The sequence below is a fragment of the Lotus japonicus genome, chromosome 1 (genome assembly GCF_012489685.1).
Source record: "Lotus japonicus ecotype B-129 chromosome 1, LjGifu_v1.2".
Lineage (NCBI taxonomy): Eukaryota > Viridiplantae > Streptophyta > Magnoliopsida > Fabales > Fabaceae > Lotus > Lotus japonicus.
In genome coordinates, this window is record NC_080041.1 from 67,337,424 (window position 1) to 67,363,532 (window position 26,109).

General features: G+C 38.3%; 1 protein-coding gene and 1 long non-coding RNA gene across 2 annotated transcripts; one reads left to right on the top strand and one right to left on the bottom strand.

Annotated features, from left to right (window-relative positions):
• Positions 1–1,907: 1,907 nt before the first annotated feature.
• LOC130741049 (uncharacterized) lies at positions 1,908–12,455 on the bottom strand. The gene is made up of 5 exons (XR_009020307.1): positions 12,007–12,455; positions 11,820–11,903; positions 10,745–10,859; positions 2,773–2,994; positions 1,908–2,585 (listed from the first exon to the last, which is right to left on the bottom strand). It is a non-coding gene; the product is annotated as an uncharacterized LOC130741049 (long non-coding RNA).
• A 10,969-nt stretch (positions 12,456–23,424) lies between these two features.
• LOC130731985 (SUMO-activating enzyme subunit 2-like) lies at positions 23,425–26,109 on the top strand. The gene is made up of 6 exons (XM_057584131.1): positions 23,425–23,612; positions 24,499–24,582; positions 24,666–24,710; positions 25,318–25,415; positions 25,504–25,627; positions 25,855–26,109. Exons 2-6 carry the CDS (start codon positions 24,505–24,507, stop codon positions 25,903–25,905), a joined length of 396 nt encoding a protein of 131 aa, XP_057440114.1. The 5' UTR covers positions 23,425–23,612; positions 24,499–24,504; the 3' UTR covers positions 25,906–26,109.

A 26,109-nucleotide genomic window follows, 5' to 3' on the forward strand; every position in this document is an offset into this window, starting at 1 on the left:
ATCTTCGAGAGATTTTTCATGGCATAACCCTCCGACTCGGCGGGCCAGCTCGGCGACGGATTTGTCGGTGGACAACTCGGAGGGTTGGCAGATGGCTTTCAGAACGGGTTCTCTGGTAGCGGACGAAGGGAGGGTAGAAAGAATTTTGTGCCAGAAGGCATTAGTTTCATTTTCATGAAGGGGATGCCCCCCAGCAGGAGGAGAAGTGGCCGGGGCGCGGGATGTTTGAGCGGGGCTTTGGAGTCGTGAGGATCTTTTGGTGCGGCGTTGAGGAGTCATCTTTTTGCATAAAGGAATTGAGACGGAAGAGGAGAAGATGCTGAAGTAATAGCTTGGTTAACTTTGCAAGGCTGTGGAGGGTTTCAAAAGTAGCAAGTGAGAGAAAGATGTTGAATTTAAAGGTTAGGATAAGAAACGGTTGGGAAATCGTGCCTCATCATGGCAAAGGTGGAATGATTACCTCAGGGGACGTGGCACAGATTTTGGGGAAACGGGGGTGTCGCATTAAATAAAAGCCGCAACGGTTGCTGCCGATTGGTTGAAATTCAAATTGTCAAAGTTGTGACATGGCTGGAAAGGACATGTCAAAGATAGTGATTGAGATTTTGTGGATTCACTGACCCCGGTGTCACTTTGAGGCACGTGCGTGCCTATGCAGAAGCGGGCAGACTAAAAGCCGTCGCCACAAGCCTGCTTGTGGACTTGGATCGCCAGGAAGAGGAGGGCACGGCTGCAGATCCAAAGTGTTGATTGCAAAGGCTTTATTTATCAGGCCATGTTGGCCATTGTTTTTCACTTCTAGATTTTTAAGGTTTTTTAGGTCTTAGTCAGTATTCTTAGGGATTTCACCTTATTTCTAACTTAAAGATACACTTAACTCTCATGCTTCGAGCTCGGTGTCTTGTGGACTGGGCGAGACCCCAGAGTCCCTCGCCCAGGGAACCTGACCTTAGGTAGGGAACGCGCCATGACATTTGGCCACCCTTCCCGAGGTCCAACTGGCTCATTTATGCAGGATAAAGGCGCCAAAGCCCAACTCCACTTCTATAAATAGGGGGGAAATACTAATTGTAAAGGACTCTTAACTCATTTGAATAATAATAGCATTGAAATTCAGTTATACTTTCTCTCTCTAAGCGGTTAGAGTTTCTCTCTCTAAGCATTCTCATCGTCTTCCTCATACTTTGAGTACTACCTTCCCTCTCTATGTTCTAACACGGAACAGATTCACTAAGTAATATTGAAAAGTGTTTTACTAACTTTAAGAATCACTTTACTCACTTTAACAATCACTTTATTTACTCTAAGAATTACTTACTAACTTTAAGAATCACTTTATTTACTCTAAGAATTACTTACTAACTTTAATAGTCACTTTATTTACTCTAAGAATTACTTACTAACTTTAAGAATCAATTAAACAATGTCATGTTCTCTTTTTTCTTCCTGATGTTTTACAAAGCAATTATTGTCCGTCTTTGATTAGTTTATCCAGATAAATATTGCATTATGGGAAACATGAATTTTTTCCTTCCATTATGTTAATCCTCAGAAGATGGAAAATATAGCAAGAGATTGACAGCTTTCTTGCCAAACATTTATGAAGGATGAAAACATGTACCGGCATGCTAAATATCATCATACATAGTAGAGGTCAATATCATACACCCGAATCTTGCATCTCTGCAAACTTCATTGCTTTTGATACATAAGTTTCTTTCGACAACATCCCTCAAATGAAATAACATTTAGACATATCAAAAAATTTGTACACATCAAGATAAGAAACAAATTGAGGTTTCATTATTGATAAATGCATTAGGATCTTATGCCTAACAAATCTCAAAAAGCAATATAACTGAAACACTATTGAACTCGGACTAAATTACCAATATATTGAAATCTACTGATATAAAGTTCCTGCCAAATATGAACTATAAACTGGATTTTGGGGGACCAAGAGACACAAACTTTAAAGTGAAAAAATTAACATATAGAGATAATTTTATTACTTTTGGTTTCAAACTCCTGCTTAATTATTCACCAACTTTATCCACCCCATCAGCCACAGGTGGAACATATGCCACCTGTTCTACTTCATCTATTGTTGACTATTGATTCAACTTTCTCTGTACAAAAGGAGTTAAAACAAAAACCATGCAAGTGAAAATGATCATAACAGTAAAAGAATATGAAGAGAGCTAGTAACGAAAGAAATATAACATGGCTCAAGTGGGTTTTCTGTAACACAACTTGCAAATATTTCCTCAGACAGTTATTTCATTTCCAACGTCTGAACCATACAAGTTTAAAAAATACCTCCATCCCCCTCTACTCCCCTCCCAAAAATTGAAAGTTTAACACCCCCCCTCCAACCAAAGACTATCTAAATGAGCATAATATCAGCAAAATTATGTTGCAAATAGAAACTAATTGAGAAAAAAAAATCATATGAGGTACTTATAGCTTGTGAATCAATGATTTCACAACCACACTAAAAATGAAGTCATACACACCAATTAACTAGGAACCAACTTTATGCTAAGCTAGTACATGCTTTTGTAATAGTCGTCTACACCTTGGACCTACAAAGCAACAAAAAAAAACACAATCAAAATGGAGAATAAGTTAATAAGAATACAGGGAATAGGAAAATAGAGAGAGAGAGAGAGAGGGAGGGAGGGAGGGAGGGAGAGAGAGAGAGAGAGAGAGAGAGAGCCTAAAGTACTACAGACCAGGAGAGATAAAAAAAAATAAGAAAAGAGATCAAACCTTGAAGGGTTTCCTGAAGAACGCCTTGCAAGATTCCAGCAACATAGAAGGCGGCCACCGAGATCTGGCGGTTCGATTTTTTGGGGGTGCGAACTGGAATGGTAAACTGGAGCAGCAAGGACCTCCACCGCCTTGGATCTATGTCCCTAGTATGTGTATATCCGGCGTTGTAAGTTTCGAAAGGGGTCAAGGGAACAATAGGAGGAGAAATGAGTTCAGGTGCTACAGACATAGTTAGGGATTTGTTAGAGCGGTGGAAACTCAGGGTTAGATGGGATACTCAGATACTTTATATGATATGCTTAAAAAATGTAAATGGAACATAGCGGGAATTGAAATAATCAGAGGAGGGAGAAAATTCCTAGCCAGCGAATGAAAACTTCAATTTTTATTTCAAAATTTAATGAATTCTGAAATTATAAATAATAATGGTGTGGAAATCTAATTTTTTTAATGAAACACAATTTAATATGTATATAAAAAAATTAAAATAATTCAGCGACGAAATAGTCCCTAGCAAATTCCTTCCCTAGCAATTTAATATGTGTTGGTACGTTGCCATGCATTTTGTCAAAACAACCGATTGTCGAAGCAGATGCCGTGGCATCTGACCTCGTGAAGCTAGGGCATCAGTCCTCAGCTTGTGTTTCTGTTGTGGGCCCTCTGAAGATTTACTGAAGATATGTTTTTGAGTTACTTGAGGAGCAAGTATCTATTTCAGAAGGGTTTATTTGTTGGGTTGTTATTTGTTGAAACAATCTTTGTTAAAAGATTGGTTTCTATCTTTACTTGTGCAATAAGAAACCGAATCTATCAAGATTGCGTTTTGAATTGTTGTTACTGCAATCTGTCTCTTCAGTCCGTGCCAACCCTAAAGCCCATGCTACCGCTGCTGAAGTCTATAAAAGAATGAAGACCTAAAACGTGAAGACTGTCGAAGCTGATAGAGAGAGATCGAGTGTTTTAGGATTTGTGTTTGTGCTTTGTCCTTTGTTAGTTGTGAATCTGTCTTTGCTCACTGATCCTATAAAGCAAAGAGAGATTCTGTGTGTTTGATTGCGTTCAAACTCTACTTGTTCATTGTGTTCACCAATCACTGTGGCAGTGATTGAGAGAAAGTGAGAGGGGCTCTCATACTTAGGTTGAGATTCTACGTAGAAATACACTGGGTAGATTAGGAAGTGAACTATGAACTGAGTTGTTCATGAGTGTCTGTAATTCCTGAATCTTGAGATAGTAGATTTCCTTTCTTTGGGTGCAAACCCTCCAGACGTAGGTGAAAGTTTTTCACTGAACTGGGTTAACAACTTCTGTGTGTGATTGTTTTGTTGTTAAGGTTCTGGAATTGCTTCACATGGATCTCATGGGTCCCATGCAGGTTGAAAGCTTGGGAGGAAAAAGGTATGTGTTTGTCTGTGTAGATGATTTTTCAAGGTATACATGGGTTGAATTTATTAGAGAAAAATCAGAGACTTTTGAAATATTCAAGAATCTATGTTTGAGACTTCATAATGAGAAGGACTGTGTGATTGTAAGAATCAGAAGTGATCATGGAAGGGAGTTTGAGAATTCAAAATTCTTGGAGTTCTGTGGAACTGAAGATGATGATGGTGCTGATGTTCCAGCCGATGATGATGGTGCTGATGTTCCAGCCGATGCTCCAGCAACCGCCCTCGACAATGAGTCAGAAGCAAGTGCTGATGAAAAGGAAGACAAAGATATCATATCAAACAAAGCTCCATCAATCAGGGTTCAGAAGGATCATCCTCAAGAAAACATTATTGGTAATCTTCAAGAAGGGGTGACTACCAGATCCAGAAGTATAATTGCTCACAGTTGTTTCATCTCTAAGATAGAACCCAAGAATGTCAATGAAGCTCTCACTGATGAATACTGGATAAATGCTATGCAAGAAGAGCTAGAGCAGTTCAGGAGAAATGAAGTGTGGGAGTTAGTGCCTAGACCTGAAGAAGTAAACATCATTGGCACTAAGTGGATCTTCAAGAACAAATCAGATGAAACTGGAACAATCACAAGGAATAAAGCAAGGCTTGTTGCTTAAGGATATACTCAGATAGAAGGAGTTGATTTTGATGAGACCTTTGCTCCAGTAGCTAGACTGGAATCTATAAGACTCTTGTTAGATGTTGCTTGTCTCTTGAAGTTCAGATTTTATCAGATGGATGTGAAGAGTGCTTTTCTGAATGGCTATTTGAATGAAGAAGTTTATGTTGAACAACCTAAAGGATTTACAGATCCACATCATCCAGATCATGTGTACAAGTTGAGGAAGGTCTTGTATGGTTTGAAGCAAGCACCTAGGGCTTGGTATAAAAGGTTAACTGAATTCCTTGTAAGCAATGGCTACAGTAAGGGTGGAATTGATAAAACTTTGTTTGTGAAGAATGACAAAGGTAAGCTCATGATAGCACAGATTTATGTGGATGACATTGTCTTTGGAGGCATGTCGAACTCAATGGTGGAGCATTTCGTCCGACAAATGAAATCTGAATTTGAGATGAGCCTAGTTGGCGAATTGAATTATTTTCTAGGACTACAAGTCAAACAAATGGAGGATTCTATGTTCATATCACAGAGCAAGTATGCTAAAGGATTAGTCAAGAAGTTTGGCCTTGAAAAGGCTGGTCACAAGAGAACTCCTGCTGCTACACACATCAAACTTTCCAAGGATGAGCAGGGGGAAGATGTTGATCAAAGTCTCTATAGAAGCATGATTGGAAGCTTGTTGTATCTCACTGCTAGCAGACCAGATATCACATTTGCAGTTGGTGTATGTGCAAGGTATCAAGCAACTCCTAAGGCTAGTCATCTGCTACAAGTCAAGAGAATTATCAAGTACATCAATGGCACGAGTGACTATGGTATTCTCTATACTCATGATACAAATTCTTCGTTAGTTGGTTTCTGTGATGCAGATTGGGCAGGTAGTGCAGATGATCGAAAGAGCACTTCTGGTGGATGTTTCTTCTTAGGGAATAATTTGATTTCATGGTTTAGCAAGAAACAGAATTGTGTCTCATTGTCTACAGCTGAAGCAGAATATATTGCAGCAGGAAGTAGTTGTACACAACTCATGTGGATGAAGCAAATGCTAAAGGAATATGATGTTGAACAGGATGTCATGACATTGTACTGCGACAATCTCAGTGCAATTAATATTTCTAAGAATCTCATACAGCATAGCAGGACCAAGCATATTGACATTAGACATCATTTTATTAGAGACTTGGTGGAGGATAAAATTGTTAATTTGGATCATGTTACAACTGAAAAGCAATTGGCTGATATTTTCACAAAACCCCTTGATGCAATCACTTTTGAAAAATTAAGAGGAAGTCTAGGGGTTTGTCTTTCTGATGCATAGCAATTAGCATGCCCCAGTGCGTTAACGGCTAGTTTATTCTTGGTCATCATTAACTGCCGTTGTGACATCAGCAGAGAGAAAGTTACTTCATGGTTCACTTATCCTATAACTACCTCCAACGGGCAAATTGTGTTCTCTCAACCGCTTGTGCATCTATCTTCTTCAAGACTTATCATCTCTCATTTGCAAATCTATTTCGTTGTTCTGTACTCTGTTTGTAATTGCTCTCGATTCATCATGTCTCAAAGTTCAGGAAAGAAGGAATCTGTCAAGGCCAAGATTGAAAGAACTGCTAAAGGAGTCAAGTGTATGGGTTTGAAGAGTGATTCTTCTCAACCATCTTCTGTGTCCAAGAAAGCTCCCAAGAAGATGAGATCAAGAAACCCAACGTGTAAGGTCTACAAATCACAGGTCAAGAACAGCAAAACCCCAAATGTTCCTATTCTTGAGGATGTTCCTGACGAAGAGGAAATCAATGATGAAGATTCTCCTGTGAAATCACCTCCTGATGTTGTACCTGATGTTGAGACATTTGGGTCTGTGGGAAGTTCTGCTCAAGAAAAACCTGGAAAGGATTCCACTTTTCATGAAGCTTCAGGTGATGCTACCCAGCCTGATATCTCTGTTTCATCCTCTTCAAAGGATGCTGATCCAAAAAATGGTAACTCTGAGGGTATCAATTCTGAAGAGCCAATCCAGGCTCCAGCCTCTGTTCAGGACATCTCTGATGATGCTTCTGATGATGTTCCTCTGACTGAGACTTTTGCTGATAGTGTTGCTGCGAGGATGAAGAAGAAAAGAAGGGTTTCTTCTCCTGAAGTCACTCCTACTCCATCAAAGAAATCCAAGTCTTCACCTATAACCTACAAGTCCCGACAAGCCAGTGTGAAGAGTAAGGGAAAGCAAAAGGAAGACAAGACTCCCACTGAGAAGAAGAAGAGGAAGATTTCAGTAGAAGTTGAAGACTCTGAGTCAGATGTTGAAGTCGGTGTCCAGGACATTCGATCTTCTGAAAAAAAGAAGTTTTCTGGTAAGCATATTCCTCAGAATGTTCCTGTTGTTCCTATTGATAGAGTGTCTTTCCACTCAGAAGAGAATGTTCAGAAGTGGAAGTTTGTCTGCAAGAGGAGAATTGCCAAGGAAAGGGAAGTTGGCTCTGATGTTCTTGAATGCAGAGATATTATTGCACTTATTGAGAAAGCAGGTCTGATGAAGACTATTCAGAATGTTGGTAGGTGCTATGAGAAACTTGTGAGAGAGTTCTTGGTGAATCTCTCTGTTGATGTGGGACTTCCTGATAGTGCAGAATTCAGGAGCCTATGTGCGGGCTAAATGTGTGATGTTCTCACCTGCTGTGGTCAATCAAGCACTTGGAAGAAGTGTTATTGAATTTGTTGATGAAGAAGTGTCCATGGATGATGTTGCCAAGGAGCTTACTGCAGGTTATGTGAAGAAGTGGTCCAACAAGAAGTTGTTGTCTACTGGAAATCTGAGTGTGAAGTATGCTATCTTTAACAGGATTGGTGCTGTGAATTGGGTTCCTACTCAGCATACCTCTGGTGTTTCTGCAACGCTTGCCAAGTTGATCTATAGGATTGGCAAGTCTATTGCTTTTGATTTTGGAACTTTTGTGTTTGAGCAGACATTGAAGCATGCTGATACTTGTGCTGTGAAGCTGCCTGTTTCATTTCCTTCACTTCTTACTGAGATAATTCTAAAGCAACATCCTCAGATTCTCAGGGCAGATGATGTGGCTATGTCTCGTGGAGTTCCAATCACTTTGGATCAACGTTTGTTTATGGAGCCACATGTTCTAGACATTGCCTTACCAACCAGCAGAACATCTGCTCCTCCTGTGACTGAGTCTGGCACTAAGGCCATAATTGCTGAATTACTGGAAGTCTCCAAGGCTTTGCAGGAGACAATCAGGGTGAGCACTGCCAGGAAGCTCAAAGTTGATGCGTTGCTACTCAAGCTACAAGAAGAAGAACGTCAAGATGGTGAGCAAAGTGTTGCTGGTACAGCTGCTCCGAATGTGAGTAATGAAGAGGAGGAAGGATCTGAAGAGAGTGCAGAGGAAAGTGCAGAAGGATCAGGAGAGGATTCTAGTTCTGAAGACTAGTTTGTTTTTGTTTTTGATGTATTCGTGCACCCTTTGCAAATTTGTGATAAAAAGGGGGAGTAGTCTCCAGAAGTTTGTGTTTTCAGATGTTTGAAGATCTATGATCAGAAGTTTGTGAAGACCTATGTTTCTACTGTGAAGTTGCTTCTGCTATGTGTGTTCTGAGAATGTTAGCGTTGAAGACAAGTTCAAGACAATGGCTATGTTTGTTTCAAGAGGCATGTTCTGATGGCAGTATTTCTGAAACGTTACTTCTGAAACGTTACTTCTGAAACGTTACTTCTTAAACGTTACTTCTGATATGTTAGCTTCTGATAGTAGTACTTCTGATCATGTGCTGCCAGCTTCTGATGGTAGTGTTTCTGATACGATGATGTTCAAGCTAATCCATTTTGGTGTCATCATGTGCTAAGCCTGATTGTACTGTTGGTTGTGTGTTTGTGCTGCTAAGTGTTTTGTTCCAACTATGCCTTCTGAAGTATGATAGTTGGTTGTGGAGTTGCATCAGTTGAGGGGGAGATTTGACTAAGGGGGAGAATTGTTTCTCTAGTTTTTATCCTCTCTGAGTGTGAGTTGTTTTTAGACAAAATTTGACAAAGGGGGAGATTGTTGGTACATGTTGCCATGCATTATGTCAAAACAACCGATTGTTGAAGCAGATGCCGTGGCATCTGACCTCGTGAAGCTAGGGCATCAGTCCTCAGCTTGTGTTTCTGTTGTGGGCCCTCTGAAGATTTACTGAAGATATGTTTTTGAGTTACTTGAGGAGCAAGTATCTATTCCATAAGGGTTTATTTGTTGGGTTGTTATTTGTTGAAACAATCTTTGTTAAAAGATTGGTTTCTATCTTTACTTGTGCAATAAGAAACCGAATCTATCAAGATTGCGTTTTGAATTGTTGTTACTGCAATCTGTTTCTTCAGCCCGTGCCAACCCTAAAGCCCATGCTACCGCTGCTGAAGTCTATAAAAGTATGAAGACCTAAAACGTGAAGACTGTCGAAGCTGATAGAGAGAGATCGAGTGTTTTAGGATTTGTGTTTGTGTTTTGTCCTTTGCTAGTTGTGAATCTGTCTTTGCTCACTGATCCTATAAAGCAAAGAGATTCTGTGTGTTTGATTGCGTTCAAACTCTACTTGTTCATTGTGTTCACCAATCACTGTGGCAGTGATTGAGAGAAAGTGAGAGGGGCTCTCATACTTAGGTTGAGATTCTAAGTAGAAATACACTGGGTAGATTAGGAAGTGAACTATGAACTGAGTTGTTCATGAGTGTCTGTAATTCCTGAATCTTGAGATAGTGGATTTCCTTTCTTTGGGTGCAAACCCTCCAGACGTAGGTGAAAGTTTTTCACTGAACTGGGTTAACAAACTTCTGTGTGTGATTGTTTTGTTGTTAAGTTCTGTTTTACTGTTAACCGATTGTCGAACCTTTTGTTCCACCATCGTGCAGGACAATCGTATCAGAGGGAACCTGAATTACAATATGTATTTAAAATATCTTCTTGTAGATTTAGTCTTTATTAAACTCCAAGAGCATCTGATATTTGATATTCCACATAAAATACAAAAGCTTACATCTAGAAAATTCAAAGAACACAAATAACTGTCAGTTTGGGACTTGTGGTTTTGCTCAACACAACAATGTCCTGTTATCTTTTTTCTTCCTGATGTTATACAAAGCAATTAATTGTCGGTCTTTTAATTAGTTTCCCCAGATACATATTGCATTGTGAGAAACATGAATTTTTTTCTTCCATAACGTTAATCCCCAGAAGAGGGAAAATATAGCAAGAGATTGGGCTGCTTTCTTACTAAACATTTATGAAGGATGAAAACATGTAACATTAAGGCATACTAAATACCATCATACATTGTAGAGGTCAATAACATTAAGAGATGAAAGCAAATTGAAATAAACACTACGTAAGCATAATCCAAATGAATTGATTAAATCATAACCAAAATAGAGAATCAAAATTTATCAATTGCTGTCCAAGAGACTTGAACTATTAAAAACACTCAGTTAGCATTTGTATCTGCATTTGAAGATCTCCTCAAGGACTAAGATATATTCATAGAAAAATGCATTTTATCCATTTAGTGGTGAACAAAGTCAAGCTTGTTTTAAAGCATTCACAATCCTTTGACCAAGAATCAAATATGAGCATCATATGTAATAGCAAGCACTAAAAGAAAACAGGACATGAATTAACTTAAAGTTCTCTTGAACTTGCTTGTCCAAAAGTGCATCAAGTTCGTCAAGACTGTATTCTCAAAACCTACTACTAATTTCTATTGCTCCACAGCTGTAAAGCATGATAAAAAAATTAAATTATCTAAACAACAGTGGAACCTATAAGAGAAAGAATCACAGAAATTATTATGCATTAAAAACAAATGAAATCCCAAAATAAAAATGAAATGGAATCATGATCCATTCAAACTTAGACAGATAGGGATATACCTCTTGATTCAAGCAGCTTCACATCCACAGAAGGGAAACACAAAGCAGATTGCTCCCTCTATCCTGAGATGTCGAGGCTTATAGAGGAGATGGAACCGCAAGTTCCAACCCAAACCTGTACATAGGGCAGCAAATCAACATCAAATTCAATGAATCATGAAAGAAACAGTGATTAGTAACTACAACCAACAAGAGTGATCAGAAAGCATTCAAAACCAAAACCAAAGAAGAAATTTAAAGAGCCTTTTGCAACTAAATTGGCACTTCACAGCTCACAAAAGATGAGAAACCAGCCACTGTAAGCAACGGTGGTGAGGGAAAAGACAAAATTTCAGCTCGAAAGTGGAATCCAATTGCAGACAAACATAAGAGGTTAGTCCATGGAGCATGACTAATCCACTTCATCTGTTGATGGATGGTGGTCAAGTTCATTTCTTCCCTTTTTCCAATCATCAATGGCTTTATGAGAAAACAGAGAAAAGGGGAATATAGCAAGAGATTGACTGCTTTCTTACTAAACATTTATGAAGGATGAAAACATGTAACATTAAGGCATACTAAAAACCATCATACATAGTAGAGGTCAATAACATTAAGGCATGTTTACATTGAATACCCAAGTCCTAATTAACGACATCAAATCTTAGCGTACATGGAGCAAAATCTGAATATTACCCCAGCCCAAACTAACATATCAATCTTAAAGGATTTAACCAAATAGAGAAAATAAAGCGACTACTGTTTAAATTGGAAGGAATTAACGTAGGGGTACTGGCGTAGAAATAGGTTGAGTTCGTGTAGTCTAAGTTTTATGGAAAAAGATGTTAATAAATGAATTTTTTGATGGAAGAAATATTAGTATCACTATGAAAACATTGTATGAATTCAAAATTAAAATAAAAGCTTATCACATCTTAGTGACATTTTTCTAAAATCAGAACAGGCCAACATGGTGCCCTCAATGTTTGTACAACAGAAAACAGAAACAGTGGGTATCTATTATTGCAATTTGATCTCAGTACAATCTAGCCACATAATTTCTAAGCATAAAGTTTTCAAGTCTTCCTCCCTCTACCTTAATTCTCAAGGCTGTGGAGCTGAGTTGAACTCCTCTTTCTTCTCTGGCCGTAGCTTCCTCTTCCTCTGGTGGCCATCACAGCTGGACATTACAAGCACAGAACTCAGAGTATGGAATTTGGAGGAACACAAGAGGAAAAATTAGGGTTTTGAAAGGGGAATTCAAAATTGACAAGGAGAATCACCTCTTAGCAATGATTTGACTTGGGATTCGGGAAGAGGAGGTCGAAAGCTTTGCGGAACTGCCCTTGATTTTCAGAACGAAGCTCGCCGGAGTGACGGCGGCCGATCGTCAAATTAGTTTAGGGTTTTGTTTCCTCTGTTCAGTCATGGTTTCACTCGCCGGAGACAGAGGAGAAGAGGCGACGGTGGTGCTGCGTCGGGAAAGAAGGAAAGGACCCACGGTTGTGGCTCCTCGCGTGCTCAGGGATGCCCATGGTGGTTGTTCGAGAAAGGAAGGCCAGGAACAAGAACAGTGGTGGTGGTGACTTGCGACAGAGGAAGTAAGAGGAACGGTTGTGGCGGCTGGCCATGAGAAGAAGAGAAAGGTATGGTGATGGTGGTGATATTCTGTTTTTGTGTTAGAGAGGTGGAAACTCAGGGTATGTTTGGATTAGTGGAACATAATGGAGCGGAACGGAATGGAATATAATGAAACGGAACGGAGTGGGATTTATGATGGAATGGAACACATTTACCACTCTATTGTTTGGATAATGGATTGAACGAAATGAGTTATACAAATTTTATTCCAATATTATCCTTACTATAAGACAACATAATTTCTGCAACCGCTAGAAGCCAACAATACATACTAACTGGCCAATTCCATATAAGATCTAACCACTTCTGTAAAAATAACCCCTTGGTTCTCCAAAACTGTTTTAACTTTTAAACAACGAGTCAAAGAAGAAAAAGTAATTAATAGTTTTGTTGCTATGTATTTATTATTGCTTTATCAATTATCAATTTATCATTGAGATGGTTTCTTGGATATGCTATTGGTTTCTACTCTGCAACTCTTGATAGATAAAGATTCATTATAAAAAACCAAGACCCGGCAAGCGAAAACTGCAACGAAAAGAAGCATCAGGTTCTAGATTAACGTGAAAGAAACTGGGTAAGGGGTAGTTAAGAAGGGGCATATTTGTATTTTTATAATTTTGTTAGATGTCAATATTTTTGCTCCATCCCATTCCTCCCAAATTGAGGGGGAACAAAAATGGAGGAAAGTAATGGAACATGATGGAACACATTCCATTGGTTTCCATTGGATTCCATCATATTTTTAACAACCCAAACAGTGGACCTTTCATCCCCTCTCATCCGTTCCGCTCCACTCCACCCCCTTCTCTCAATCCAAACAAAGCCTCAGGGTTAGATGGGATACTTAGATACTTGATATACTTAAAAAATGTAAATGGAACATAGCGGGAATTGTAATAATTAGTGGAGGGAGAAATTCCAATCCCGCAAATGAAAATTGAAATCTTTCTCTAAAGTCTACATCATTTGGGTGTTTAACCATCTTTATTTTTTATTAGATAAATTAATACCATTAGATAAATTAATAAAAAAAATGAACGGTGTAGATTCAAATACTGCTAAAGTTGTATTTACAACAATATCCTTTTCTTTCACCTTCACGAGAATCTTTTTCCACCTGCAATTCTATGGCTGCACCAGCAACCACTATCTCTGTTCTCTGGTTATTCTCCAAAATTTCAATGGAAAACATTGTTCCACAGTCTACACATTTGTCATTGTTGTTAAAAAACAATGCAATTTGGTTCCAAATTTAAAACAAGAGAAACAAAAATCAACATATTTCCATTTAATTTTAAGACTCGTTGAAGCAACTCACAAACACAAACAAGTTGTGTACAGAGGGGTTGCAAAATTTCGTTCTAGAAGAAAAAGTTAACATGGATCAGATATCTCCTCACTCAGATCTGAACGGATACGTCGCAACAAGGCTCTTCTCTCCACCACGGTGCCGTCTAGTTTTCTTTTGAAGATCTGGGGAAGAGAGATAGAAACAAAAATAGGTAGAAATGAAGTGTTTAAAAAATGAGGTGTGTATATATCATTGTTGGTGAGAGATGATTTAATTGAAAAATGATAATATAAAATATAGAAAATTATTGTCGAAAAAAGTGGGAGTACCATAGTTTTATTTGAAAATAATTCAATCCCCACATGTAAAGTAGAATAATTTGGAAATTAATAAATCAATTATACAAATTTCGTACAAAATGAAGGCAAATAAAAGAAGAGATAATTTTTGTACCAAAAAAAAAAGAATTTAGTAAATTTATACAGTTAAAAACAATATTGGTTTTCTAAATAAAAATATAACAATCATAAAATTATTTTTTATAAAGAGTGAAGTCAGGTGAGAGAGTGAAGAAGTCTAATCCTAGAGAGTGAAGTGAAGTCAACATCACTATTGGGTGAGCAGAGGATTTGAACCCTAGAGAGCAAAGGAGTTTGACCTTAGAGAGTGAAGTTAGGTGAGAGAGTAAAGGAATTGAATCCTAGAGAGTGAAGAAGTTGAACGGTAGAGAGTGAAGTGAAGTCAACATCACTACTGGGTGAGCAGAGGACTTGAACCCTAGAGAGTGATGGAGTTTAACCCTAGATAGTGAAGTCAGGTGAGAGAGTAAAGGAATTAAGCCCTGGAGAGCGAAGAAATCTAACCCTAGAGAGTGAAGTGAATTCAACATCACTGTTGGGTGAGAAGAAGATTTGAACTCTATAGAGCAAAGGAGTTTAACCCTAGAGAGTGAAGTCGGGTGAGAAAGTAAAGGAATTGAACTCTAGAGAGTGAAGAAGTCTGTTGTTCCTTTGGTTGTCTTGCATTTTGTCAAAAACAACTTGATGTCGAAGCAGATGCTCTGGCATCTGACTTTGTGAAGCTAGGACATCAGTCCTTTTCTTGGAGCGTGATTGTGGGCCCTTGAAGATCTTATGAAGATTTGATTTGTAGTTACTTGCGGTTCAAGTAACTTTACCAGAAGGGATTTATTTGCGGACTGTTATTTGTTGAAACAATCTTTGATTGAAGATTTGTTTCTATGATTACTTATTTGTTGAAACATCCATTACGATCATATTGACCACCCATCATGATCATCCATCATCATGATCCTAATCATCCATCATGATAATCATGATCATCCATCATGTTCATCTTGATCATCCATCAGGTTCATCATAATCATCCATCAAGATCATATTGACCACCCATCACGATCATCCATCATTATGATCCTAATCATCCATCATGATAATCATGATCACCCATCATGTTCATCTTGATCATCCATCGGGTTCATCAAAATCATCCATCAGGATCATATTGACCATCCTTCACGATCATCCATCGTTATGATCCTAATAATCCATCTTGATAATCATGATCACTTATCATGTTCATTTTGATTATCCATCGGGTTTATAATAATCATCCATTATGATCATATTGATCACCCATTATTAAATTATTTTTATTTTTCAACTTTTCATCTTCATCTTCTCTTCTTCATCAAAAACCCAAATTTTCTTATTTTTCATCCCTTCATCTTCCTTTTCTTCAAAAAACCCATATTTTTTTTTTACAAAAGAAGATAATCAAGATTGGGACTACTCTCCCAAGTGAGCTTAACAAACAAACGCCAATACATATGCAAAACCCCATCCAACACATAGAAACCAAATACACAAACCAGATGCACATGACAGATGCAAATCAAAACCCCACTTGCCAACACCTAGCCAAACGAAGGTGAAATTCTAGTTTCCTTAGGACAAATGTCCTATGCGATGTCGGGACAATCGATTAGAACAACAGGTTACTTAACAGCAGAATAAACGCAAACATAAAGAAACAAGACACAAGAATTGGTAACCCAGTTCAGTGAAAAAGACTTTCACCTACGTCTGGAGGGCTTTGCCCAAAGAAAGGAAATCCACTATCTCAAGATTCAGGAAATACAAACACTCATGAACACAACAAGTTCATAGTTCTTTTCCTAATCTACCCAGTGTATTTCTACTTAGTATCTCAACCTAAGTATGAGAGCCTCTCTCACTTTCTCTCAATCACTGCCACAGTGATTGGTAACAACAAATAACAAGAGTGTTTGAACAACCAAACTCAACACAGAACACAGTCTTGCCTTATAGAATCAGAGAGCAAGACTAGTTCACAATTAACAAGAACAAAGCACAACTCACAAACCTAAAACACTTGATCTTCAATCTTACCTCCCGTGTCTTCACGTTTTAGGTCTTTGTTCTTTTTATACTTCAGCAGAGGCGGCACTAGGGTTAGTTGGGCTGAAGAACATGATTGATCCACACAAACTCAAACGCAATCTTCCAAGATATGATTTGCGTAACAACCAAGCAAAAGATAGAAACAAATCCTCAATCATAGATTCATCCCAACAATAAACAACCCGCAAACAACTCCCTTCAATCAGTTACTTGAACCTCAAGTAACAGTAAAACAAATCTTTAAACAGATAACAAAGGGACCCACTTTGCACCCCAGCCAGTGGATGGATGTCTTGGCTTCACAGAATCAGATGTCACGACATCTGCTTCGACATCAGGTTGTTTTTAACAAAATGCAAGACAACAAATGAACAAAAGAAGGATTATCAAACACTGCCCTGCACAACCCTTCCACCCATCATAAGATTGACACACCTAACAGCAAAATATAACACAGCAAACCATCCAATACCAGAAAGGAACGAACATTGTGCTGGTATAGAAGTGCAACAACAACACACCAGCACCGAAAAAAATTGCCCCCCCCCCCCTCCGATACCAACCAACAACACATCCAACCCCACACCAGTAGCGAAAGCCTTACATCACCGACCCGATTTCTGAAGAAATCCCCTACCACTGCAACCCCAACCCCCAGCTATAATCAAAATCCATAAACCTAGTGAGAGAAAGAAATGGATGAGGGGGGGAGGGGAAAGGTTGAATCAGAGAGGAAGGGGGGAACCCACCATGCAATCCACTAAACTCAGATTCGGAGAAGGGAGAGAACAAAGAACCAACCCATATCTGGTATAAAGATCTGATCAGATGTAATCCATCACAGATCTGACCAGATGAAACTGGCCAGATTCAACCCATCAACTCTCACACGGAAGAAGCTGCTATTATATTTGTGGATGGTTCTTTTGTTTAGAATCTCTAAATGAGATACGAGTGTGGCAGTGGGGAGATTTGTTCTCTTTGGGTGTTGTGTTTGGGTTTGAGAGAGAAATTGGGTTTATTATATGAAGATTGTGGTTTTGATTTCTGGGTTTTAATTCATGAAGAAGATGAAGACAATGAAGAAGGTTGGGAGATGAATCAGAAGATGAGATTAATTTAATTTTAATGAAATTAAAATTCTAAAATTTGTGATTTTTTAAATTAATAATTAATTATATATGTGGAAAAAAAAAATCGACATGTCATCACTTACGTGCAAGCTGGCATGCCAAATAACCACTATAATCGGTAAAGGGATGGAAACCAACCGATTTTCTAAGTTAAAGGAGAAAAATCAACGAAAATTTACTTGAGGGACGAAAACCAATTTTTCACTATAGTTGAGGGACCATCAACATATTTAACCCTGATAATTATGATCACCCATCAAGTTCATCTTGATCATCCATCGGGTTCATCATGATTTGAAGTTTGTCATAACTCTCAAGGGTCCAAATCAAAGAGTTTAATCATCATCAAGTTCATGCTTAAAGTTATCGAGAAGGGTGGGATTGCTCTACACCTTCTTTGGTTCACTTTTCAATCTCTTCTCCTTATTATGATTATCCATATGATTAAGAGTATTCATAATAATAATTAACAATTACTTAACAATTCATTTTAGCTTAGATTAATCAATCAAAGTGAGATTTTGATTAAGATGGTTATGATGAACCCGATGGATGATCAATATGAACGTGATGGGTGATCATGATGGATGATTATGATGAACCCGATGAAACTTTAGTTTTTATTTAATGACGTGGCATCCGAGGAAATAAAAGAAAAATAAAAAAGAAAAGTCACGTCAGCCCCTCCGTTAGTTTTTTAACGTCAAATCTGATGGAGGAGCATTCGCTATACTTTCTCAAAATATTGAGGGTACAAACGTCGACAAAAATAAAGTCGGGTTGTCTTTTGCAGATTGGCGATACATCAGGGGCAACAAATGCATTTAAGCATTTTAAATTTAATAATATTTAAAATAAGAAATAGAAGGTTGTGATTGAATAACTGTGTAAAACTTTTTAAACTGTCAGTGCATGAAAAATAATATCAATGAAATAACCTGATTTTAATTTTAGGCGCTCAAATTTTCAATTTTCCCGCTCATTTTTTTTTATTTAAATTGACGCACTGATTTTACGTGTCAGCTTCTCCTTTTCTTTTGGACTTATTTTAATCTTTCTCCTATTTTTAGAGTTCCCGCTCTTCCTTCTTTTAGTTTCCCTCTTTATTTTGTTGACTTATTCATCTATGAAGTATTGAGGACTCAATTGGAGAGAGAAACAATAAAAAATGATAGAAATCTAATCTCTATTGAAGGTATGAAAAACGATAGAAAGGGGGGGTTTGAATAGCGTTTTCAAACTAAAACTTTTCCCACTTGAGATTTTACATCTCTTCAAACACAGAAGATAAAAGTGCTAAGATAAGAGTTGAGGAAAGCACACAATGATTTTATCCTGGTTCACTTGATAAATCCCTCAAGCTAATCCAGTCCACCCGTTAAGGTGATTTCTTCCTTCTTAGAATGAAGGCAATCCACTAATAAGAGTTTGTTACAACTGCACTTGCAACCTGCAAAGTGACTAACAATACAATGACTTAGCTATCACTAAGATTCACTCTCTTAGTCTTCTCATGAATCTAACCAACCTTGGTCTCCTTAAGGAAAAACAAACAACTGTTTGAGAGTTTGGGTTTACAAAGAATTGCTTCTCAGAAAGCTAAAGTAAACACAATAAGAACAGTTTGAAGAAAGATTGCTAAGAGAATATTTGAATATTTCTTGAGCTTGAACAAAGTTTCGTAGGCGGCATCTTTCATCTTCAGCCTCTTAATATACTCCAAGGATTAGGGTTTAGACGTTGCATGGAATGCTACCGTTGGAGGGCAGATCTGGGATTTCCAGGTTCTGATGTGGCTGAACACGTTAGGTAAGGTCGTCAGGAATAGTATAGTTGCTTTTGTACTTGGATAACGACTTGACCTTTAACCTAGATGACTTCTGATCAGAGCGACGCTTCATGTTGGAACTTGTGAAGCTTGGTGGTCAGAGTCAGAGGGAAGCTTGGATCCTCTGACCTTTGTAACTTCTGCTTCTGGACTTAGAGGAGAAGTACTTGGTCTTCAGAGCCAGCTTACTCTTGGACTTCAGAGTCTTCACTTCTCAGCTTCTGGACCTTTAGAACTTCTGAACCTTCAGAGCCTCTGGACCTTCAGAGCTTCTGGACCTTCAGAGCTTCTGGTCTTCAGAACTTCAAGTGATCTGAATCCATATCAGAGCTTAACTATCTTCAAATCTTCTGAAGCTTATTCTACTGTTCATATTGAACATAGTGAGTGCGAAAGCGTTGCGTAGGTTACTCTTTGAGCATAGTGCTTATGATTTATGTGTAATTAGACCAGAGTCAGAGCCTGTCATTTAAACACTCAGAAAACAACGTTAGAGTACCATAATTGTTCATACATAATAGTTAACATGTAATCATCAAAACATAGAGTTGTACTACATGATCAAAACTTGATCTTACATCTATTGTACTTGAGATTTCATGTCTCACTAATCCGTCCTCTTCATGTTACTCTCTCACATTTATCACTCTTCATCTACTCCTTTCAACTTGTTCCAACCACACTCGAATTCACTACAAAAGCGCTGCAGAGGCATACCAATTAGAAGCCCTAGTTCTCACCTCACCCTCCTCCATTCCAATGGTCGCTGCAGCTGCTGCTCGCCCCCTTGTTAGTTGTTGTAAGACCCGGATTTGCAGAACTGGATTTAAAGTTTAATTTCCGACTCACGCGTAGAATCAGTGTAAGCGTGACAGGAGTTTGCTGTTTGGGAAAGTTCAATGAAGAAGAAAGTTCAGGAATTGCTTGAGGATAGTACCATAGTCGTTTTAGGAGTTAGTGCGAGTCGTCTGCACACCCGCCTCATGGCGAGAGTGTCACGAATAGGCTAATTCCGCTCTTAAAGCAATGTCTAAGCGAAATTTCAAATCCTTGGAAAAATAAAAAGTTCTCTTTATTTTTCCTTCGATCAGTGTTTCATTTCGGAACCCTGGACTGTACGCACGATAGGATTCATTTCTCAGAAGTCCGACGACGCTAATTTCTTTGCTTCAAAAACCCTAAATTCAATCACTGAATGAAGACTTTTTCTATTTGGAGCTTTTAACAGAGTTTCCATCCGCGTTGCTTGATTTCTTTCGACGTTTCCAATCTTTCTTCAGAACGAAGTTTTGTCGTCTGACCTTCACAGCAAAAAGTAGTTTTTCGGGGCAAATTAACTTATACCGCTTTTGAATCGTTTTTCCCAAATTCAAGAAACCTGTTTTGAGTTCTGGAATTCTGTCGCCAGAATCTCGCTTAGAATTCACCGATGAACGTGCTGCAAAAATCGGAATCGCGAAATTTTCATTTTCCCGCGATTTCACTCTCCTATAAATAGTAAAAAAATCACAAATATCTCCCACAACCACCATTGAGGCCGCGAGCAAGGAGGAGAGGAGAGGAAAGAAGAATTTCGTCGTTTCTCGACTGATCTTCGAGCTGTTTGTCTCTATTTCACGGCATCGAGGTAACTTGCTTGATTCTTACCTCTGATCATTCTTTTTGTCGCGTTTCTTTAGCTATTTATGTGCTCAAAGTTTCGAGCTTTTCGTAAAACTGTCTGATTTTCCTGATTTTTCTGTTGATATACCTTCTATGCTTGCCCAACAAACTAGAACACTCGCCGTTGTTCGCCGATTTCGATCGAGTTGTCAAAGATCTGAAAAACTGTGTAAAACCCCTTTTTGCGCACATATTGAAACTTTAATGTCGAAAAGTCCTAATCCGACTTAGTGCCTTTAGGATTAGTTGCTACAAATGTCGTTGTGAACGTTCCCATCAAATTTGTTTTCCGAAGTTTTAACTTTGAGTTTTTGAGCTTTTATTTTGGACCAAAACGCCCTTGAGTAGCCGTATTTTGACTCGGTTGTTCTAAAATTTTTCCGACAGTTTCTTTATCCTAGTTTTACCCTAAAACTACCTAGGAATTAATTTAGATCGAAGAAAAAGCGCCGGAACCCTTTTTCTCTTAGGGCCGTGAGCATGTTTTGGGGGGGAGGTTTTCGTTTTTCGATAACTCGTCCTCTCGTGTTCGATTGTTGTACTCTGAAGATTTAAATGCTTTGCCTATCGTTAATTAGTTGTGTGTGATCGAGCTAATCGATTTTGTATGGATTTTTGCTTTGTTTTCTCCGAGGTTCAGTTGAAGGAACTATGGGATCTACGGAGCAACTGTGTGTGGAGAACCTATACCGCGAGGCTGGAACAACTCGAGGTTAGGGCAACTTACATATTAGCTAAGATTGCATGATAGGCGTCGATAAATTCGACTTATGTATGATTTTGATATTGGTTATGTTGATGATTTATTGTTATGATTGTTTTCATAACTTATGATATTAATGTTGTATTGAATTATGCGCCTTGACGCGACTTCGGAGCGAAGAATCACTGAACTGATTCCTTTTGATCTTTCGGGTTGGATGAACAACCCTAGGCAAGTCCAAACACAAGGTTTGAGACCTAGCCATCGTTTATATACTTAGACTTTCCCCGGGGGTTACATTTGGGGGGATTTTGGGCAAACTTAGGAAGAATAGAATCTTGGAAACTAGAGACTTTAAGAAACTTAGTATTCAAGAACTAAACTCATAACCTGACTAATTCAATTCGAAACGTTTTCATTACGAATAAACCATAGGGAATCTAAAAGGGAAAATGATTGCGAAAGACGGGGAAAAGTCGACAAGTCTTGAAGTTACTGGGAATTGGCGGACGCCACGGAGGAGAGTCACGGTGACGAGAGGAGGTTGTCGAGTACTTTGATACTCTTGATGTTGGGGTTTATGTCGTCTTGGTCGACATTAAACACTTGGGTTTTTACATTGGGATCTTCTTTAAGCTAAACACTTGCGTTGTGAGGACGATTCGATGTTTGGCTAACCATATTGCATCATGCATACATTCGAGGTTTGTACGATTGAAAGATTGGGCCTCGGTGAAGTTGGGACGGCTTCACGAAGGTTGGGACGGCCTTCATCGAAGAACACATAGATGTATCTTCGGCATAGCGGGCAGAGTGATACGACCTAAGGTGGTTGGGACTGATCTGACTATGCATGGGTTTGTAAGCGACACCCGAGCAGAGTTGTCGACACTAGGCTTGTGTCGGGCAGACTCGTGGTGCCCATCCCAAACAGCTATCCGGATCATATTGAATTGCATTTCACGCATACATTCACCCTGACTGGAATTGTGTGCTGTTTGCATTACTGAATTATTGTTAGAGCCGATAACATGCTAGGAATATATATATATATATATATATATATATATATATATATATGTAATAACATATATATATATATATATATATATGTAATAACATATATATATATCCCCCAATCACATGTTGTTTGTATATCTACTCTATTCCGTGAGTTGACCCTAGCGCCTTGGCTTTGGTTTCATGTTTGTGTTTGGGCGGTCGGCCTGCTGCCAGATGTCGATGGCGGATTGGGTTTCGATGGTCTCTCCCTCGGGGGGGATCAGGTTTGAGCTGATTGACCGACATGCCCCCACTACTTGGGTGATCGATCTTGTGGGTCATCGGGCGACGTACCGGGGAAGGGTCATGGAGGACCGTACTGACGAGCGTGGACGTCTGACGAAGGGAGTTCTACGACGCATGGAGCTGAGCTTCAACTTGCCGACTTCAGTTCGCTGTGGACTCGGACTCTGACTCTGACACTGACGTCGACAGCTACTCGCCGAGCGACGAGGAGGAGCTTTGAGCGGTACTGGGAAGGTAGGTTTAGGCAGGCGTCATATTTTGTGTAGAGCTCTGATTCGTTTTACTTTTGGGACAGGGTAGGTTCCCGACGCATGGCTTTTTGTGTGGTTCTCTCACTGAGGGATCACAGTGAGTCAGTCGGACATATGGGTCTTTACTTAGGCCATTTTGAGGCTGACTTACTCATGGAGGATTGTATTTATGACTTTTACTCACACTTCTGGATCTGTACATATTTGCCTACGGGCACACTACTTTGGAGTCACTGCGAGTGCGCGTGACATGGGAGTGCAGCTGAGGCTGTACATGTTTATATATGTTGTACATCGGTTAGTTTAGATTGTTGGGTTATGTCTTTATTTTTCAATCGCTTTTATTAAAAAAAAGAAAAAAAAATACCTGTTTTCCGCGTAAGGTTTATTTTTGAGTTACTAAAGTGACACCTGGAAATCGGGGTGTTACAGTTGTCACCGTGCAGGCCTTCGAGGGCTGCCACCACCATTCCCATCCCTGATGTCATGAGATCTTCAATCCGTCCTGACATCGTCAATTTCGTCCATTCCAACACCTCCAAAAACAGCCGCCGCGCCGAGTCTTGGGGAATTGGTCGTATTGGGAGTATGGTTTGATGTGTTCTTTCTTGACTCCCATGATTTGGTATGTTGAAAATGGTTAATATCTTGGCTATTCTTGCTTAATTTTTTTTACTTAAAACCTTCAATGGTTGCTTGATATGTTGGCTACTCTCTTTTTTAATCACCTTATTTAGTTGAAGATAGTTAATTGAGCTAGCCGGCTAAGTGCTCACAGAAAGGCTTTAATCAATATGCCGTGGCAGCTTTGTGATTTACAAGATTTTGGCATTGTAAAAAATGACCAGATGTTGGATATCTTTTTGTTGTTTGTTTAATTGAGTTAATATTTAATGTAGCTTCTTTAGTATGTTATTTTTAAAAGCTTGCACTCAAAATCTGAATTTGCATTGCTAACTTATTTCTGTTTTTTAGTTCTTGCAATTTATCTTATGTAATCCTTTTTTCCTTTATGATAATTCACTTATAACTGCAAAGTTTACTTCATTACCACCTTTTAAGAAAATAATGACTTCTTTTTGAAATGTTGTGTATCTTTTGAATGAACTAGAGGATTTATCTTATGCTCTTTGTCTTCAACTAAGTTATGGACATCATTGTCATAAAACTTTCATCTTAAAAAGGAGTTGGTTCCATGCTACAATTGCTTAGCAATTTTCATCCACTATACTGCTTTCATCCTATTATTTGCTCTACATGACTATTACAAATTACTATTTTGATTTGAACTATGTATCTGAATTGTATTTGCCTTTTTGTATCTTACATTTCTTGAAAGGGTCTAATATATGATATTTACTAAAAACTGAATGCTTATTCAAACTGTTTTCCCGATTTGACACATGACTCTGAAGTGGAATGAAGGGTTTTAATTTAAAGCTAGAGTGCAACATGGTTTATAAGCCTGCATGCTTTAGTGGTTTAACATGCTTTTATTTACAAATATGCAGATTGACATGGACACTATAGAAGTCAGTAACCTGAACAGACAATTTTTATTTCAACAATCCCATGTTGGGCAGTCCAAGGCTAAAGTAAGTTACTCTGTCATGCATGGTCATTATTGTCATGGTTTAGATTTTTGGTTGTATATCCATCTGATGAGGTCTTCCACCAGGTTGCTAGGGATGCTATGTTAAAATTTAGGCCCCACATTGGTCAGGTAATTTAATTGTAATTAATGGTTTCTAGATTAGTCTGATTCATTTTCAAATTTCAACAAGAGGTTCTGTTTTAGCAGCTTTTGATGAACAATCCTTCTCTTCAATCTGATTCTCTGCTTTCTTCTGTGTCATTTCGGTCTAATGATTTCTGGCCAATTTTGGGGTGGTTCGATACCTTTCACTGTTTAAAAATTGTTAACTCCGCATTTAGCAAGATGATAATGTAGGTCATCATTAGTTATATATCTTAGAGAATGGATAAGATTTTGACACTGAAATAAATGGAGAAAAGAAGGGTACAATTAGTTGAGGTTGCTGACACAGTGGTTTCATGTCTATTAGGAGTGTTACTGGGTACTAACATGAACATAGTCATATATAGTAAGAGAAAGAAAAAACCTAGAGTACTGTAACTGTTTTTTTGTGTGTCTCTTGTAGTATGGAAACTGTAAGTAATGTAAGAGAATCCAACATCTCATTTATTTTCATTTCCCAGTGGACTAAAATCAATTCTAGAAGCTGTGGAAAACCTAAGATGAAGGTGGACTTGGTAAACCGATAATCGTGTATAACATACTTTTTCTTTTCCAAATTTTGGACTTTCAGACACTCTCATTGGTTGATCTCCACAATCCTGAAATATGCTATGATAGGATCGAAGATGAAGGAATTTCACAATCTTCATATGCCTGGAAGGGAATGAGGTAGTTGTAATAGATTAGGCCAATCTTGAACAACTATTTTTTCACTTCAGTATAGAATTATTTATATATGTTCTTCATATTCGACCAGGAAGGGGCTTAATCATGTCAAAACCTTGTGTGTTTTGATATATGTATCAAACAAAGGGAGTTTGCATGAAGATGAGGACTTTGATCAGCATCAAAGGAAACTTGCTGCAATTCTCTTATCAAAGGTATTTTAGTTCTTCTAAGTATTTGAACTAGCATCTTTCAATCAAAGATTAGATGATTTCATTCTTGCTTATAAAGTCTTTTTCTTTGAGTTTCTCAGTTTAATGGTTCAGTTTTCAAAATATTCTTGCTTATACCCATCACAAATACTTTTGATTTTACTCACATTCTAAAGCAATCATCACCAGAGGAGAAATGTTTTCTCACTTCTATTAATTTTAAATCTTAGGTACAAGGTCTTTTGCTGACTTACATAAAAGTCTTCAGGTCTTTTGGGTGAACTCAATGATTCATTATCTTATGTTGGTGGAGTTGGTCCTCTATTTTATGTTTCTGAGGATTCTCACTATGTGCAGTCTTCTTGATGAGAATTTTTATTATCTCATTATGAGTTTTGATATAGCTTTGGTAATATTTGTTCAGTTAATAAGGTTAACGATTGGTCATAAATTAAGATTGGCGCTGGTTTAGTGGTAATAAAGGA

What these genes read in the sequence shown, in the direction of transcription:
- LOC130731985 (XM_057584131.1), top strand. Translation starts at nt 24,505, where the DNA reads ATGGACACTATAGAAGTCAGTAACCTGAACAGACAATTTTTATTTCAA. An exon ending in TTGGGCAGTCCAAGGCTAAA is followed by an intron (nt 24,583 to 24,665) that starts GTAAGTTACTCT and finishes GTCTTCCACCAG; the next exon opens with GTTGCTAGGGATGCTATGTT. An exon ending in TTAGGCCCCACATTGGTCAG is followed by an intron (nt 24,711 to 25,317) that starts GTAATTTAATTG and finishes TTGGACTTTCAG; the next exon opens with ACACTCTCATTGGTTGATCT.